The sequence below is a fragment of the Gymnoscopelus braueri genome (genome assembly GCF_963280865.1).
Source record: "Gymnoscopelus braueri genome assembly, chromosome: 17".
NCBI lineage: Eukaryota > Metazoa > Chordata > Actinopteri > Myctophiformes > Myctophidae > Gymnoscopelus > Gymnoscopelus braueri.
The window spans coordinates 50,532,732-50,548,978 of record NC_137617.1 but is presented as its reverse complement, the minus strand read 5'-3'; the positions used below and the strand labels follow the sequence as shown (position 1 = coordinate 50,548,978).

The 16,247-nt window shown below is 43.1% G+C and overlaps 1 protein-coding gene across 1 annotated transcript; it reads right to left on the bottom strand.

Annotated features, from left to right (window-relative positions):
• Positions 1–1,356: 1,356 nt before the first annotated feature.
• On the bottom strand, positions 1,357–12,929 carry LOC308105217 (uncharacterized protein; the record flags this gene model as incomplete). Its single annotated transcript, XM_080455852.1, has 12 exons — positions 12,029–12,929; positions 11,380–11,730; positions 10,862–10,998; positions 10,303–10,351; positions 10,161–10,211; positions 10,010–10,045; positions 9,693–9,742; positions 9,534–9,586; positions 9,087–9,313; positions 8,568–8,854; positions 1,656–1,775; positions 1,357–1,500 (listed from the first exon to the last, which is right to left on the bottom strand). Exons 1-12 carry the CDS (start codon positions 12,633–12,635, stop codon positions 1,357–1,359), a joined length of 2,112 nt encoding a protein of 703 aa, XP_080311978.1. The 5' UTR covers positions 12,636–12,929.
• Positions 12,930–16,247: the final 3,318 nt, after the last annotated feature.

Here is a 16,247-nt window from a genome sequence, read left to right as displayed (position 1 = left end):
TTGTTATTATCTTCAATCAGCTCTGTTACTTCTGAAATGTCCCACTTATATTTACCTGAACATGATGTGAGTCAGGCTCTGTGTTTGGTTCTGACTCAGGATGAAGACTCTGATGTTCTTTTAGAGACACTGTAGCCTCACCTACAGACCAGAATACACATCAGTTACATTGACATGTTCTTCCATACAGATGTGATCACACTGATGGTGAGTATTTGTGACAGACAGTCATCTGTCCCACAACTAATAGTGGATGTCAGTCTAATGTTGTCTTTGAGTTTCCTCGTTGTGTGTGTGTGTGTGGGGGGGGAGTAAGCATTTTAATCATATTCATTACAGGTTAGCTGTGATTAATCATGATTATTAATCACAGTTAAAGTATTAAGCAGGTCCACAAATAACGATTTTTTTGCAACCTCTGCTGGTCACTACCGTCACTGCATGTATTTTCCGTAGTCCTCCATTACCCAGAATTCCATTTGTTTTCACCGGAAAGCGGAAGCATTTCAAAAAGCGTTCTTTTAATTGTTTTATACTATCTGTGGATCGTTTCTCTTAGCCAGTGGAGCTTTAGTTACTGTGAGCTGTGTTTTCTTTTGCTGTTGTTTTTCGATCTTCAAATCCTACAATGTCTTAAAAACAGCGTGAGATTCCTTTTTGTTATTAGCGCGGTAGTTCCTGGCCAAACAGGAAACCGGTGCGGTAGTTCCTGGCCAAACAGGAAACCGGTACATTTCCGTTTCCGTTTTCCGGCCGGATGACGTCATTTTCGCGGGAAAGGCTAACCGAGCCACCGTTTCACTACAAATTATAAGAGAAAAGGCTTTTGGGGGTGAAATTCATGGAGTGGGTGTTGTGAAACATTTGCCACTCACAAAAGATATACAATTTAACTTTAGTTTTGTTGATAAAGTTACCTAGTATCGATTTAAAGCGCTGACTTTTCTGGAAATAACCGACCAGTGTATCTTTTTCCATATCGTTTAGATCTATAAGCCATCAGATGACAGCAGAGCAACAGCTAATTCTGAAGGGGTGGATTTGTGCGATGTATGAGGCGGGTCATAAGTTAATCAGTTACTGCATTCACTTTGACAGCCTTAAAAATGCGTGGGCGTGCATGTGTCGTGCGTTACTGTCTGATTTTACAATGCTGAAAATACTGATATCACACAAAGTAAACTAAATGAATCATGCTTACCTGTATTTCTTTGTCTCCGGCCGAACTGAAACCAACCAAGTAGTGGTTGTAACATCCTTGACTTTTTCTTCAAGTCATCTGATAGGAGAACAAAAGATAGGTGTCATCGCTCAGAAATAAACAGTGATATTCAAGTAGACAGGGGACTGTGTCCATTAGGTACCTTGTTGAATGTTGGCAGACCAGGTAGTATCGTCAGAGCCTCTCACTTTAACATTAAATGTGACGGGAAGTGGCTGCTTGAAACTGGCTTCAAAGTAGCCTTTGAACTCAGTTGGTTTCAGGGTGAATGGCAAGTTCTGCACAGACATGTTAATCATTATATTCCATCGTACATTGATTCATTCATTCATTATACATACAACATGTTTATAGGTATACCAAACTACACCTTTGCCAATAAAACATCCACCATGCATAATGATAAGCTGAATGAGCATCAAGACAAACTCACCTCAGGGTGAATCTCCTCTGTTGGCTTACTCATGAGCTGGTACTTCCCCTCTACCAGTAGACAGTTAGGATTCTTGTCAACTCTACAGAAACGTCCCTTCTTCAACTCCCTCTTGATGTCCTGCCACACACAAGGACAACAGGAGGACAAGGTGAAGACAAAAGGATAGAAGGAGGACAAGAGACAGGGGAGTAGGGAAGGTAAAACGTCCTATGGTATATCCAGGACTAAAAGTAGCATTTCAAACAGGAGAACATGTATTTCCATGATATTCCATTTTATTGGTAAAACACTTGAAGGTTTGTACTTAGAACTGAGTTTGACCTTTGACCAAGTACTGGGAGAGAACTTTGTGTGGGCTCAGCTGTAATGCAATCAGTTCAGAGTTCCTGGCCATTGTAGAGTCAAGGTAAGTAGTGAGGGCTGTTAACAAAAAAATGTGGACACGGCTCACAAAAGCGCCAAATTTTTTCTACATGCTCTCCATCACCATAGGTTTCATTTTGGAAGGGTAGCCACGTCATCAAGATGGCAGAAGGCGGCCATCTTGGATTGCAAAGATGGCCACCATGTAATATCTATAATTGCCAATATCTCGGCTTCCAAGCCACTTAGAAGGTCAATCTTGGTGTCAAAATATACATTTTCTGGGACAAGGAATGCAATAAAACTATAGGGAATATCAATAAGTGACTAATTCTGCCAAGATTAGATAATTTGGTTGATTCTGCCAATGTATGTACATCATTTTCAGACACATTGAAAAATGGAGCATGAAGAGAATTGAAGATTATTAGCTTCACTTTCCAGGATAACAACATTCAAATTATTTGTCACATTGACAACTGCAAAGATCTGTGCAATTCCAGTGTGCCTTCTTGCATGAGCACCTTGCACCACAAGGTATTTTACAACCGCACTTGACCAGTTCATTGCAGGCTTTTGACGCCATCGGTAGAATGCTCCACACATGAAGCCAGACCTGGTTGTTGTCATCCAATGTCCATCCCCATCCTTCTGGACTGGGTGTCGGCTGCTGGGCCAGTTCAGATGTGGCCCAGATCCCAGACTGGTAGGCAACTCGCTTCACGTGCTGCAGCAGTGAATCTTGCGTTGGTGGAATGTGTTCCATTGTTTTGTTCTTCTGGCAGAACAACTCTCGTCGTGCTTCATTGACAGATTCCATATCACTTGTCTTATCATACATGATGACTGTGAAACGCTCAAGAAGCTGAAAGTGTTGGGCATCTATGGTCACAGAAGTGTATGGATTTTCTGCCATGTAGTTGAAGGCCTGGGTGACCTCAGGGTAGGACTTCCACGCCACCCATGCTGACTTCTTCCCTTTCCCGCTGAATGCTGATGTTGTGTCACAGCCTGTGTAACAGTGGAAGACGGGAAGTGCTGTGGACTTGTCTTTGCCCAGAGCATGGCAGATCGTGTTTATATGAACATAGGTGTAGTTCTTGCCAGTGCCAAAAGCAACCCAGATGTCTGCAGCTGGATACTTGGCGAGCAGGGCATGGAACTTGCCGATGAGGATAACGACAACATCCGTATCCACAGTGCGTATCAAGCAGGTAGAACAGCCATGTTCCAGGGTATCAAGCAGGTGAATCACTATCCTGGTGTCGGCCTCTTCATGGTTACATGGCAGCATCGAGTGGCTGGTGTCTGTGCCGACCACTGTGATGCCATATGTGATGAAGACCAGCTTGCCCTCTGGCCAGGCAGTGGATGCAATCTTCCCAGAGAGAAAGGCAAAGAGTTCCTGCTTGTTTGTAGGATCACGCAGGAAATCTGACCAATTCCCCGGCAGCTTGTTCTGACCAGCCACCTTCCGTCGTATCCCTTTGCCTCGCTTCTCCCTTGTTGACTCTTTTATGCTGCTGGTGATGTACGTATCCCAGACCACATCAACTCTTTTGGAGATCTCCAGGTGTTTCATGATGTGGGGAACAAAGACACAACTGGCATATTCGTACTGTAGGCATGATTGCAGGTGAGTGAATGCAGGTGGTCACACTGGCAGGGACCAGATCCAGACACACCCACACCCTAGGGGACTAACAGGACACAGGTGGAGATAACTAATAATCACAAGGAGGAGAGACAGGCCAAGTAACTAGGCAGACACATACATTTTAATACAATTGTGTTCAGATAGAGACACACGGCCGGAAGCGGAAGGCCTACAAATCCACGCCCACTTTTGACACTCGGGGTCCGTTAGAACGATGAACTGCAGCTCTCAATGCAATCTCTATGAGAGGCATTGTAAAATACCGTCATTTCACTGGTTAACTACTGAGGCTGTAGCGATTTTGTTTGTGTTCTAATTATCTGTCCCATTTGTTTAATTTGTCCTTTTTAATGTCCCATATCTTTCATCTCGATATACTATCATCCCACAATATACTATAATATACTCCATCAGTATGTCAAAACCGCTAGCATCGGAGATCCTGAGTTTAAGTGGTTACGTTACGGACGCATCCCTTCAGGTTTTCAATACCCAGAAAACTGGCGAAAGTGGCCGTTTTCAATAGGTTTTGGTCATTATCTCTGGAACAGAAGGTCCAATCTGCTCAGTTCAAAGCTTGTTGGATGCGTGACTTTGAGGACATTAAGCACGCAATGACACATTTTCGGGTTATTTTTTTTAAAAGGAGGGGCGAGGTCTTAGTTGGGCAGGCGACCGCCTCTCCTGCCTCTACAGTGGGTACACCACTGGTCGGCGCTCGGCGCTTGTAAAGACAGTGATGTCACTGAAATGCCCGTCTGCTGTCTACCCTCTGCTGTGTTAACATTATGGGTAACTCGTTAAAGTGCCAAATTAAATGTGAAACACATCAACTATTAAGAAAACAAGAAGATATGTTGACAAAGACACTCCATACATTTGGAAACATATTTTTATTTAAATCAATATCGTCTTCAGTTAATGCAGGATAATTTTAAAAGTAGGCTAACTTTCATATCCTCTCATAGGGAATGCATTGGCAGCTGCAGTTCATCGTTCTAACGGACCTCGAGTAGCGGCGCTGTCTCAAAAGTGGGCGTGAAATTTGTAGTCCCTGTGTGTCTCTATATGGCCAGAATCAACCAAATTATCTAATATTGGCAGAATTAGTCACTTATTGATATTCCCTATAGTTTTATTGCATTCCTTGTCCCAGAAAATGTATATTTAGACACCAAGATTGACATTCTAAGTGGCTTGGAAGCCGAGATATTGGCAGTTATAGATATTACATGGTGGCCATCTTTGCAATCCAAGATGGCCGCCTTCTGCCATCTTGATGACGTGGCTACCCTTCCAAAATGAAACCTATGGTGATGGAGAGCATGTAGAAAAAAAATTGGCGCATTTGTGAGCCGTGTCCACATTTTTCAAAAATCGGGTCTTACCCATCCTCACTAAAGAGGTGAGAGGCACAACAGTCGTTTTGATAAACCTTTTGTTCCTTGGTTCAGAGGCATTGACACCCTCTGTCTTGTCTTTGATTATCAGGGCAAGGCTTTTGTATTCATTTAAACTAATCAGAGTAATCATTGTTCCTTCCTGGGCCGATCAGCTACAGACAGGAAATGTGTAGTGAATGATTGGAAGCCAGGTCAAGATGACAGTAAAATATATACACGTTTATTATTCTTCAGTCTTAGGTCTGCAGTGTGTAGTTAAAATGATTAAAGTCTTGACAACTATGACTGGTTAACAAAGAGAAACGCCAGTTAAGGAAAATATTCAGTCTTAAAGTAACTGTTGTCTTTGTTGACTCATTGTATTTCTAACTACTGTTTGCAATTGTGAATGTATAATGTGTGTGGACTTAATTTGAAGCTAATAAGATGTTTCATTTCATAATATGAGCTTGTGTAAAAGTATAGTTTTATAGATAAGGGTTAAGTAAATTGTCAAATGGTTAAATCTAGGCTGATGCTAATTCCTTGTGATGACTGAGAAAGGCTGGCCAAGAAGCCTTTTGTTTCTAAAAGCTTGTTTGTGAGTGGTCAGAAGGAGGACTGGGAGGTAGGGCCTAAGTCAAATGTCTGTCTGTATAAAGTGTGATGTTTTGGTGATTCAGGTACACTCTGTGATTGGCAATGCAGATGTCAACGTCTATGGAAATAAATACATTTTCTGTGTTTTTCTTGTCTGATCAATGGACCATATACAACATAATTGGCAACCACACTGGGCCCTGTGTCTTCTGGAGAGCGGATTCATTTTTAAAGTGGCATCTATTTCTTTTGTTGACAGAAGGTGTAAAGAACCCTGTATTGGTCCTTTTTTTTTTTTTTTGATCCGACGGGACACTTCACTATTTCCTGTGCGACGAGGTTCCGGTTTTGAAAGGTGGGGTCGCCTAGATATGTGTGATGCATTAAGCATATATCTACGCGACAACATTGGTTACGTGGCCTTTACGTCCTGGCCTTAATGAAGTACATTTACTCATTATGTGGCCTCTAGTCCAGTAGGCCATTATGAAGTATGGATGGACGACAGGGCTCTCTAGGGCCATGAAAATGGATAGTATTGATGATGAAGATTGAAGTTTTTAGGACTCAGTTACTCGTGTAAGGGGTCCAGGATAGGCTCAGAAGCTCGTGCGTTGAGGTGTTCTATTTTTGTTGGATGTTTTTAGGGCTCAGTTACTTGTGTAAGGAGTCCGGGATAGGTTCAGTCGCTCGTGCGATGGGATATCCCAGGTGATTTTTTTTGGGTTGGAAGTGTGAATTCGTATCGTTTTGATTAGAGGCATTTTTATCTCTTTTTTTGCTTTTTGTGATGGGAAGTGGACTTGTGGTTCTGCTGATTTTCCTGACTTCTGTGTTTCATTTTGTGGCAGGCTTTTCAGTCTGCTTGGTGAACACAACTTTGTGGTGACATGGCTTTTTGGGCTGTGTACTACTATCTTAATTATCACTTTCGTGGTATGGATACTGGGTGCTGTTCCAGGTCGTTTTATGTGCTTTTGGTCCTGCAGTGTTGATGTTTTCTGTTTTCTTCGGCTTGGTAGTGGTGATGCTATGCTATGTTTTTTGGTCATATGTTTGTTTGTTTTTTCCAGTATGCTCGCGGTGTTGACGCGGTGTGCTACTCTTCTTCATGTGGGTATATGTGTTGGTCTTGTCAATGTTAGTGATGAGTCTTTGTCGTGTGGATAGGAGGTGTATACTGTCTGAGAGCAGGCGTTGTTTCTAGTGGGACGGCTATGTGCTTGATTTGTTTTATTATTTGGAACGACACAATGAGTTTTGACTGTTGTAAAAGCTCTCGGTTGTTAAATGCAGGAATTTTCTTAATGGCCTGCTTTCTAAGGGCTTTTTGCAAATTGATACACGCTTATTCTGTGGTTTCTCGGTCGCGTTGGTAGCTTGGATCCGGTGCTGTTTTGGGGTATTATTGGTGGATTTCATTTTTATACATGACATTTTTTGGCAAAAAGTATTGTAGGGGGGAGAGATGTGAAGATTGTTTAGATATTCAATTGTTGAACAGAAACATAACTATTCAGTCTAAATAATAGTGAAAGTAATCTTTTTGAACTGTTAAAGTAAATCTACAAAGAAGACAGTAAAAAGTGAATTTAGGATAAACATTTTGAATATTATGAGCAAAGGTTAAATTTGATTTGTGCTTTATTCGTGGCGGTTTAAGTATTTGGCTGATCCCTAAAGTATGATTGTGATATGTTGTCCTTGTTGTGTAAAATCGAGGCTTTTTCCTGAGAGATTATGACCTGGGTGTGCACGCCTGGGAGATTTTCGTTACCTTGGCCAAGAAACGGAATCGTTCGTATTCTTTCAGGGGAGACGCTGAGGTTGATCACGGCTGGAATAGCATGCCACAGCCATATTTGGATCTGTTAAATGGTACTCTAGATATATTGAAGAACGGATGTATTAGCTACCCATTACGTGCTTTGATTAATAGACAAATGATTTAGTTGAACTGACCCATGAATGATGCACAGATGGAGCTGATTTAAAAATTAAGGTTTTGGATATAATTAGAGGTTAAAATGGAGGATTAAGCCATGTGCATTGGGGAGTTAAGAGAAGGCATCACACTTTTTCTTTACAGGTTTTCTTGAAAAAACACGGACTTTTCTCTGTTGTACTTAAATGTAGATGTTAGATAAAACTTTGCCTTAAATTGAGTGACAACTTGTTAACAGTTCCCGGTCTGAGTCATTATCCTTTTATATATCACAAATTGAGTAATATTCAGAGTTTCGATAGTGAACTAAATACTTAATTCAATGCTAATTCCTTGTGATGACTGAGAAAGGCTGGCCAAGAAGCCTTTTGTTTCTAAAAGCTTGTTTGTGAGTGGTCAAGGAGGAGGACTGGGAGGAGGACCTATGTCAAATGTCTGTCTGTATAAAGTGCAATGTTTTGGTGATTCAGGTACACTCTGTGATTGGCAATGCAGATGTCAACGTCTATGGAAATAAATACATTTCTGTGGACAAACCCTCTTTCAAACTGGATGCTTCTCATTCTTGCACTTAGGGAATAGTTATGGAATAGTGTTTTTCTTGTCTGATCAATGGACCATATACGACAGTCCTTCTAGCCAACTAGAATGTAGACTGACAGGTTATCAGGAGATCAAACAAGTTATCTACATATTAACACATGGTACCTGAGATGAGATAAGGTATAAAGGTGCGTGAGCAGCAGACGTATACTCTGCATTTTGCTCTCTCTTGTTTTCTTAAGTGTGTGTCTTGTAATGTGCACGTAATTGTCAAAAATCAATTAAAAATATTGAAAGAGAACTAGACAGATTGCTACCAAAGAGGAGTCATATAAACAATGTTTTGTGTAAATGCTAAGCTAAACTGTTAGCAACACATGCACCCTAGCATGCGGTCTCCATCTTAGTGTCGTCCTTACTTTATGCCATGAGCTGCAGTTGAGGGAGAGGTAGATGCGGAAAGTGTGAGTGTCAACACTACTCCACAGATCCTTGTAGATCAGCACCGCTCCGTGGAGTTCCAGCTGTGTCCCCTGTGTGTCTGTGTGTCCCGGGCTGTGTGTCTGTGTGTTCTGGACGATGGGACACACAGGAGACAGGGAGGACACTGACCACTTTAGATGACTACCAGAGGACTGGACTCTCTCAATGACGGGACCCTTGCCAGTGACGTGTAGGACAGCAAATTCCTTCTCTTTTTCCTGGCCTGCAGGTGAAGATAATGAGGAGGAAGGATGGAGGGACAGTTTTATAGAGACAACAAGACAAAATGCATGGAAGCCAAACAAGGCTGAAGACAGACAATAGTGTAACAGAAATATCACTGTAGAATTCTGTTATTTGGATTCATCATATTGTAAATTAATATCAGACATGGAAGATGTGTAGTTAGTTGTACAGTCAATAATAAATATGTCAGAGGCAGCATATCTTCTCACCAGCCAGGCACAAGAAGTGGGGGAACTGGATGGTCTTGAGGGCAGATGCATCCTTGTTGACTGTCTGTACGCTGAATATGGGACCAGCAATCGTCCAGGGGTTCTGGACCAACTTGTTGAACTTGGACCAGGACAGGATGGAATAACTCACCAGAACTTGCTCCGACGACTCAAATATCAAGCCTGTTAACGCACACTCATATGACCCCTGTCCTTCCAGCTGAGCCCTGACACACACACACACACACACACACACACACACACACACACACACACACACAGTTTTATAAGTAATATGAATATAATTAAACCAGATGAAGTTAAAGTGATGGGTATTTTCAGGGATAGCGGCCTCTAGTGGCCTCTAGTGGCAGTGATGTCAGACTTTGGTTCTCTACAGTATGAAACCAGAGAAGCAGATGATGTCAAAGTGATGTCCAGACTCACTGCAAACGTCCTCTGGAGAGTTTCTTAGGAATGATCATCTTATCGCCGTAGCTCTACCAAGCAAACACACACAGGAGATCATTAAGGATCACCAACAGCCATACATACTGTACATACTGTACGTACATCAAGAAGAGTATCTGATTCGAACAAACTGACCTGCTGGACATGTTGGCATTTTTTACAGCATGATCCCAAGTACACCTCATCTGGAGGGACAAATAACAACAGTTACACATATTTACACTATATTGGTGATATTGTATTATACAGTATGTATCCCATTGAAAAGCTCAGCTTCAGGAGCAGGGCTTAATCATGGACAGAAACATAAGAATCATCAAGTCAAATGTTCTCATGATGTGAAAGGGAACAACATTCTGAGAGAGTAGATGAATTCCACAGTTTGTCCAGGTGTAGATTTACATTTATGAATCATAGATCTATGTATTAACTAATTAAATCAACTCTCCTACCATTATCATAATCATCCAGATCAGTTTGGTTCAGCTCTACAGGAAGGACATTAAAGAGAAAGCGTTTAGTTGTGTGTAATCCTTCACGTTGTATTCACACCAACACTCACAGTTCATTGTAGAATTGATGAAGGAGAGTTACATTATTTACCTTCCTCTCCACTCTCTATCTCCATCATCTTCATCATGTTCATGCAGTCTTCTGTAGAGAGTAAAGACAGAGGACAGTTAGTGGATCAGAGGCAGCTTGGAGGCTTACAGTGTAAAAGATGAATATGATCCATGTCTCTCACCAGAATCCTCATCCTCCTCTTCTTCTGGAGACATATTTACACATGGTGCCTAAGAATGAAGAGGCAGAATCATAAAACAGATCAGAAAAATCACACCCAGTGTGAAGTGGGCGGTGTGGTCACAGTGGTCATCACAGTGATGGAAGTTCACTTAAAGAAAAGTAATATTGTGGACCAACCATTGTACACCCCTAACTTAAAAAAAAACCATAAATGTGTTTTTTTTTAAGTACATAGTCCTATTTATAGGGCTATGCACATGTGTCATGTTTCACTAGCCAATCACAGTCCTGAATAGACTGTGATTGGCCAATCACGGTTCAGGGTTAGGGGGGTACAATGGTGGCCAATCACAGCGCAGGGTTGCGGGGGTACAATGGGTGGGGGGGTACAATGGTGGCCAATCACAGTGCAGCGAATGTCGATATCCAAACCTCACATATAGGGGCGGTTTCACCGCCCAAAAACACAGTGTAAATATGTCCCTTAATGAAACCAATAATTATTATATGTATGGTAATGTGTGTGATTGATGTCAAAGTAAATCTTCATCTCTCACTGGCTGGGTAGGAGCTTCACTCGTGGTGTCAGCTCCTAAAGAGGACGCTATTGGTCCAGGATGTATCTTCGGTAGCCAATCAGAAACTTTGTCAGGTGACCTGAGACTTCCTGTCTTAGATGATGTTCCACCACTCACTGGAACACAAGACAGTAAGACATTTACAATGATAATTATACAAGAAGAAAGAAATGCAACTTATCAGCATCATTTATATCAATAATAATAATAATAATAATAATAATAATAATAATAATAATAATAAGGGTAATAATAATAAGGGTAATAATAATAAGGGTAATAATAATAAATAATAATAATAATAATATTACATACATTCAACTTCAGTTCTTATGCATTATTACTGAAAGGTTAATCTTTATTAAAGTCTGTGTCGTGTTTTTCAAGCGTTAAATCACATTCAAGTTTATCTGCTGACTAAATGTCACATTTATTAAAGTCACTGTAAGAACGATGACTTTAAAGTCTGTTAGCAGATCAATTATATTGATACTCACTGCTTGGAGGACTGAGGTCCATGCTGTTACTTCTCCTGACAGCTGACAGGCTTGGTTCTTCAGGCTCCATCACTACAAACTCCAACATCCTGTCTATCATCTCCTGCTCTCTCCTCCTCCATTGTTCTTGTCGTCTGTTCCAGTCTTCTTCTGTTAATGTTCTCTTTCCTTTCAGTTTATGAAACATCTTCTTCATTAATGAAACTTTATCATCAGTGGAGGACTGGCTCAGAACAGAACTCATGCTGCCATATCCTGAAGAGGGCGCTATTGATCCACGACGTGAGGATGAAACCTCGTCAGTTGAGAAGCTGTATAAACTTCCTGTCTCAGATGGCGTTCCACCACTCACTGGAACACAAGACAACAGACAGCAAGACATTTACAATGATAAAAATACAAGAAGAAAGAAACAACTACAACTAAGCATTATTATTATCAATAATAACGATAATAAAATAATATTACATATATAATGTTGACATATACATTTTACAATGACATCATTTTAAATCATATGCACTATTACTGAAAGAGGAATTAACTAAGTGTAGGTCACTTTCAAGTCTTTGTGTGTTTATCTGATAAAAGTCACTATAAGAACGATCACATTGAAGTCTGTTAGCAGATCCATTATACTGATACTCACTATCTTCTAGATCCATGCTGTTCCTTCTCCTGACAGCTGACAGGGTTGGTTCTTCTGGCTCCGTCACCACAAACCTCAACATCCTCTCTTTCATCTCCTGTTCTCTCTTCTTCCATTCTTCTGCCAGGGTTGGTTCTTCTGGCTCCGTCACCACAAACCTCAACATCCTCTCTATCATCTCCTTCTCTCTCTTCTTCCATTCTTCTTCTCTTCTGTTCCATTCTTCTTCTGTTAATTTATTTTCTTTTGTTTTTTTTGTTTTCTTTCCCTTCAGTCTTTCAAACAGCGTCTTCTGTCTTGTGTCATGTCCCACCTTGAAGTGTCCTGTGTCTCTGACAGGGCTGTCTTCTCTTGAGATTGAATGTTCAAAGTGTCCTCTGTTCCTCGTCACCATGTCTTCTGTTTTCTCCATCAGCTCTGTCACTTCTGAAATGTCCAACTTGAAACCATCCAGAACATGATACCTGTAGCCACATTTCTCCAGGAGCCACCTCAGAGGTTCTCCTTCAGACTCTATGTACTCCTCAACACGTCTCCCTCCCAGCCAGTATCCCCACATGAACAGAACCAGAATGTTTCTCCAGACTCTGTCCCCCAGCAGCTCCATGTGTTCCTCCACTGATCTCCTGTCAGCTTCAGAGAAACTGGACCTGACATTAACAGTCACCAGGACAGCGTGGGGTCCAGGAGAACACAGAGTCACACCGTGTAGAAGGACGTCTTTGGTCTTCTGTGATGGAGGTGTAGTCGACCAGTCTGGACAGATCACCACACTCACATTTCTGTCAGCAACTGGTCTTTGTTGTCTGACACATTGTGTCAGTTTAGTCTGGGTTTTAAACTCCTGGAATATGAGGTTTACTGTGTGTTAGTCGTAATAATCAAAACCTTCATTCTATTCTGTCCTCAGTGAAGAGTTTGTCTCAATCTTGTTAGAGATGAACTCACTGAATGTGTCTATTTTGTCTAACAGTGCCACATTTACACTAAATTAAATAAAACAGTAATTAACTATATGGAATAATTGAACAACCTATATATCTGGAGATGGTTAATACTCACAACCAGCATAGAGTTCATCGTATAAATGGAATTACACATTACAATTCTCAGTGTTCATTTTACTCTGAGTGTAAAAAATAAATCAATAAAATCATCATTGTAAGTGATGGCATCAGCCAGGAGACTCAATGTCCCTCTAGTGGTTTAGAATGGTACAAGAGAACATTAGTGTCCTCTGCTGTGGTCATTCTCATCACAACATCATACAATACAATACCCTGTTGACCATCAACACTGCTGCTGAGAATTATGATTATGAATATTATTATTACTACTTACTTACTTTTTCTTTCTTTCTTTTTTACCACTTTCAACCTGGCGTCCCTTTAGTGGGCATTTAGTGGGTCATTAAAAGGTGCACATTTTCATTTTCGAACAGTTGAAAAACTAGCAGATCTACAAGCCCATGACGCATTGTGAGCTTTTACTTTGTCTAGTTTTATTAACTGTATTTTTATTAACTATGTTTTTATTAACTGTCAGAATAGTGAAATCATTTCAGTTTCATATAATCATATTGTCCGGTAACGTTGTGACTTTTGTTCTCTGAGTGAAGAAACTATCTCTCCATCCAACATGTTTCATAAAAAGGGGAATGACCCCACGGTCCACCTCACTTGTGACGTGGATATTTATTTAAGACACAACGTGTGTGATTATACTGGTTTTAATTGATCGACAGCGCTTCCGAGCGACATAGAGGTGGAGAGATAGGCTCTTCTATTAGAGAACAAAGGTTACAACGTAACCGAACGTTCTCTATCGTATCGAGACTATCTCTCCACCCAACATATTTCATATGTATGGAACTCTGTAAGACGCCTCGTGAGGAAGCGAAGCAGTCCAAGAACCTAGAGCCAACACCAGTGGGCTCCAACCCAGCATATACTGTATTTAGAATATTTATAAGTATGTTCAATTAAAAATATTTACAACCCCTGGGGTGGCTGGACAACCAGATGCCATCCGCCGCTAAATGCTCAGACGCAAGACGCTACCCAGAGCCCGGCCCTACCAGACGCTAAGGCCAGTGACCACAGGGGTGAAGGGCCGCTCAAGCCATTCCGTCAAACGCAAGGCCGGCTTGACAGTGACACCTACCACTGAGTAGCACGCAAGACAGACTCCCCAAAGGGAGCGGATGCAGCCACGTTCAGTTGGTAGAACCGGGTGAATGTCGATGGAGTCGATGTCCATGTTGCTGCTGTGCAGATCTCTGTCAGAGACGCACCATTCCACAGCACCCAGGAGGCCGCCCCCCTCCTGCCTGCTTGTATGCCTGCTGGATCACTTCTGTGATCCAGTGGGACAGTCTAGCCTTCAACAGTGGTCTACCCAAAGATCTGGTCTGTTACTCTGTGGGCACGTGTGGCCCTGATGTACGACTCTAATGCTGTAGCAGCTGGTGTCCTACACACACCCGGGCCACGGCCGAAGGAACCAGACCTGTGCACATCTACGAGCCTCCTGAGCTCGTTGCAGGAAGACAAAACTTGGCCGATGGCTCAATAGGCAGCTTCATCAGACAGACTCTGTCCTCCTGCTGCAGTTTGGACTGGGCCAGCAACCGATGGGGCCTCACTGACCAGAGAGCAGCCATCGCCTTGCCCGCTGCCACCGCCTGTTCCTTAAAAAGCCTGGGGAGCATGCATGCCAGTTGCTGCAACTCAATAAAGTCTAGACTATTCTGGTCACGTAAACGCTGTGTAAGCTGGCGCTGATACAGTGAGAGAATAGCTCCTGTGTTAGCTAGCTGCGTCTGGATAACCATGGCTCTGTGCATCCTAGCCAGTAAGGCATCCATCACCCTACAGTTCTTACTGGGGGGGCGCCTGCCACGCCCAGAAAGGACTGGGGGGGGGGGGGGGCAAGATGAAAGCAGCCACAGCCCTGTCCATAGGGCCCAGCTGATCACAGCAGATGTTCCCCCATTCTTGATTGCTGTAAGCAGCCTGCCCTCTCTGGAGAGGCGGAAAGGCATGGGGAGGGGTCCTCCCACTGTCCCCCGGACCAACCTCTCAAATCTGAGAGAATGGGCCCTGAGAAGTCATCAAAGAGGGAGGGGGCGGACACAGCCTCTGCAGAAAAATCGATCTCCAGAGCCCTCGATGTCCTTTCCACCAGACCCTTAATGATGGGGGCCAACAGAGTGAGCTCACCGCCCTCTTCATCCTCTGGATCAGCATGTGGCTGAGCAGAGGGGACGGCCTCCTCATCTGAGAATGATATGACATCGATCTCCTCCTCCTCTTCATCCGTCTCTACAAACCAGTCTACACCAGGCAGGGCCATAGCCTGAGCTTGGCTCACCCAGCTCTGCCACCCTGGGATGTTTAGTCTGTTGGGTTGGAGTGGAAACAGCTGGGCCTCTAAACAACAGGCACCTAGCCTCCCTCGCCTTAGCTGGAAAGATGAAACAATTCATACAGGAGGCGGGATCCTCACGAGCTGCTATGACGTGACCAGGGCCCTGCCGCGCCACCACAACGGATCCACAGCGTAGCAACGTGATTATCTCGGGATGAGAAGGGAGCTCACTCTGTAGCTTCACACCAATAACCAGATCCCACCAGAATCCCACGCAGAATTACACCTAGGTGCGTAAATGGCCATGCCGTAATACACTGTATGGTTCCTGACAGCCTTGGCACACTCCGCTGTGTCACCGAACACGGATCCACAGACGAAACAACACCTGAGCGTGTGAGCTGACACCGCCAACAATACGCCCGTATAGTGTGCTAATGACCGCCGATTGAAAGGAATGTTTGGCAGACCCAGCACGTTCTGTCTGTGTCACTGAACCCAGATCCACAGACAGAACTACACCTTAATGTCGCCTCACAGCTAGAAGGTCCCGGGTTCGATTCCCGCCGGGGACGCTGTGGGCACTGGGGGCGTGTTCTCTCCTCCGCGTTATCAGTGCCCATACCCTAGGTGGGGTTGGCGAAAGGGCCTTTCTGTGTGGAGTTTGCATGTTCTCCCCGTGTCTCCTAGGGTTGGTGCCCTCACAAAAACATGCTGTAATCCTGGTCTCTATACTGCCTCCCCCTGGTCAGCCGGGGCGCCTGATGGAGGGGAAAGGAACTGGTTGGAAAAACGTGTTCCTTCCACACGCTACGTCTAACCAGGGAAACTCCCCCCCGTCGAGTGATAA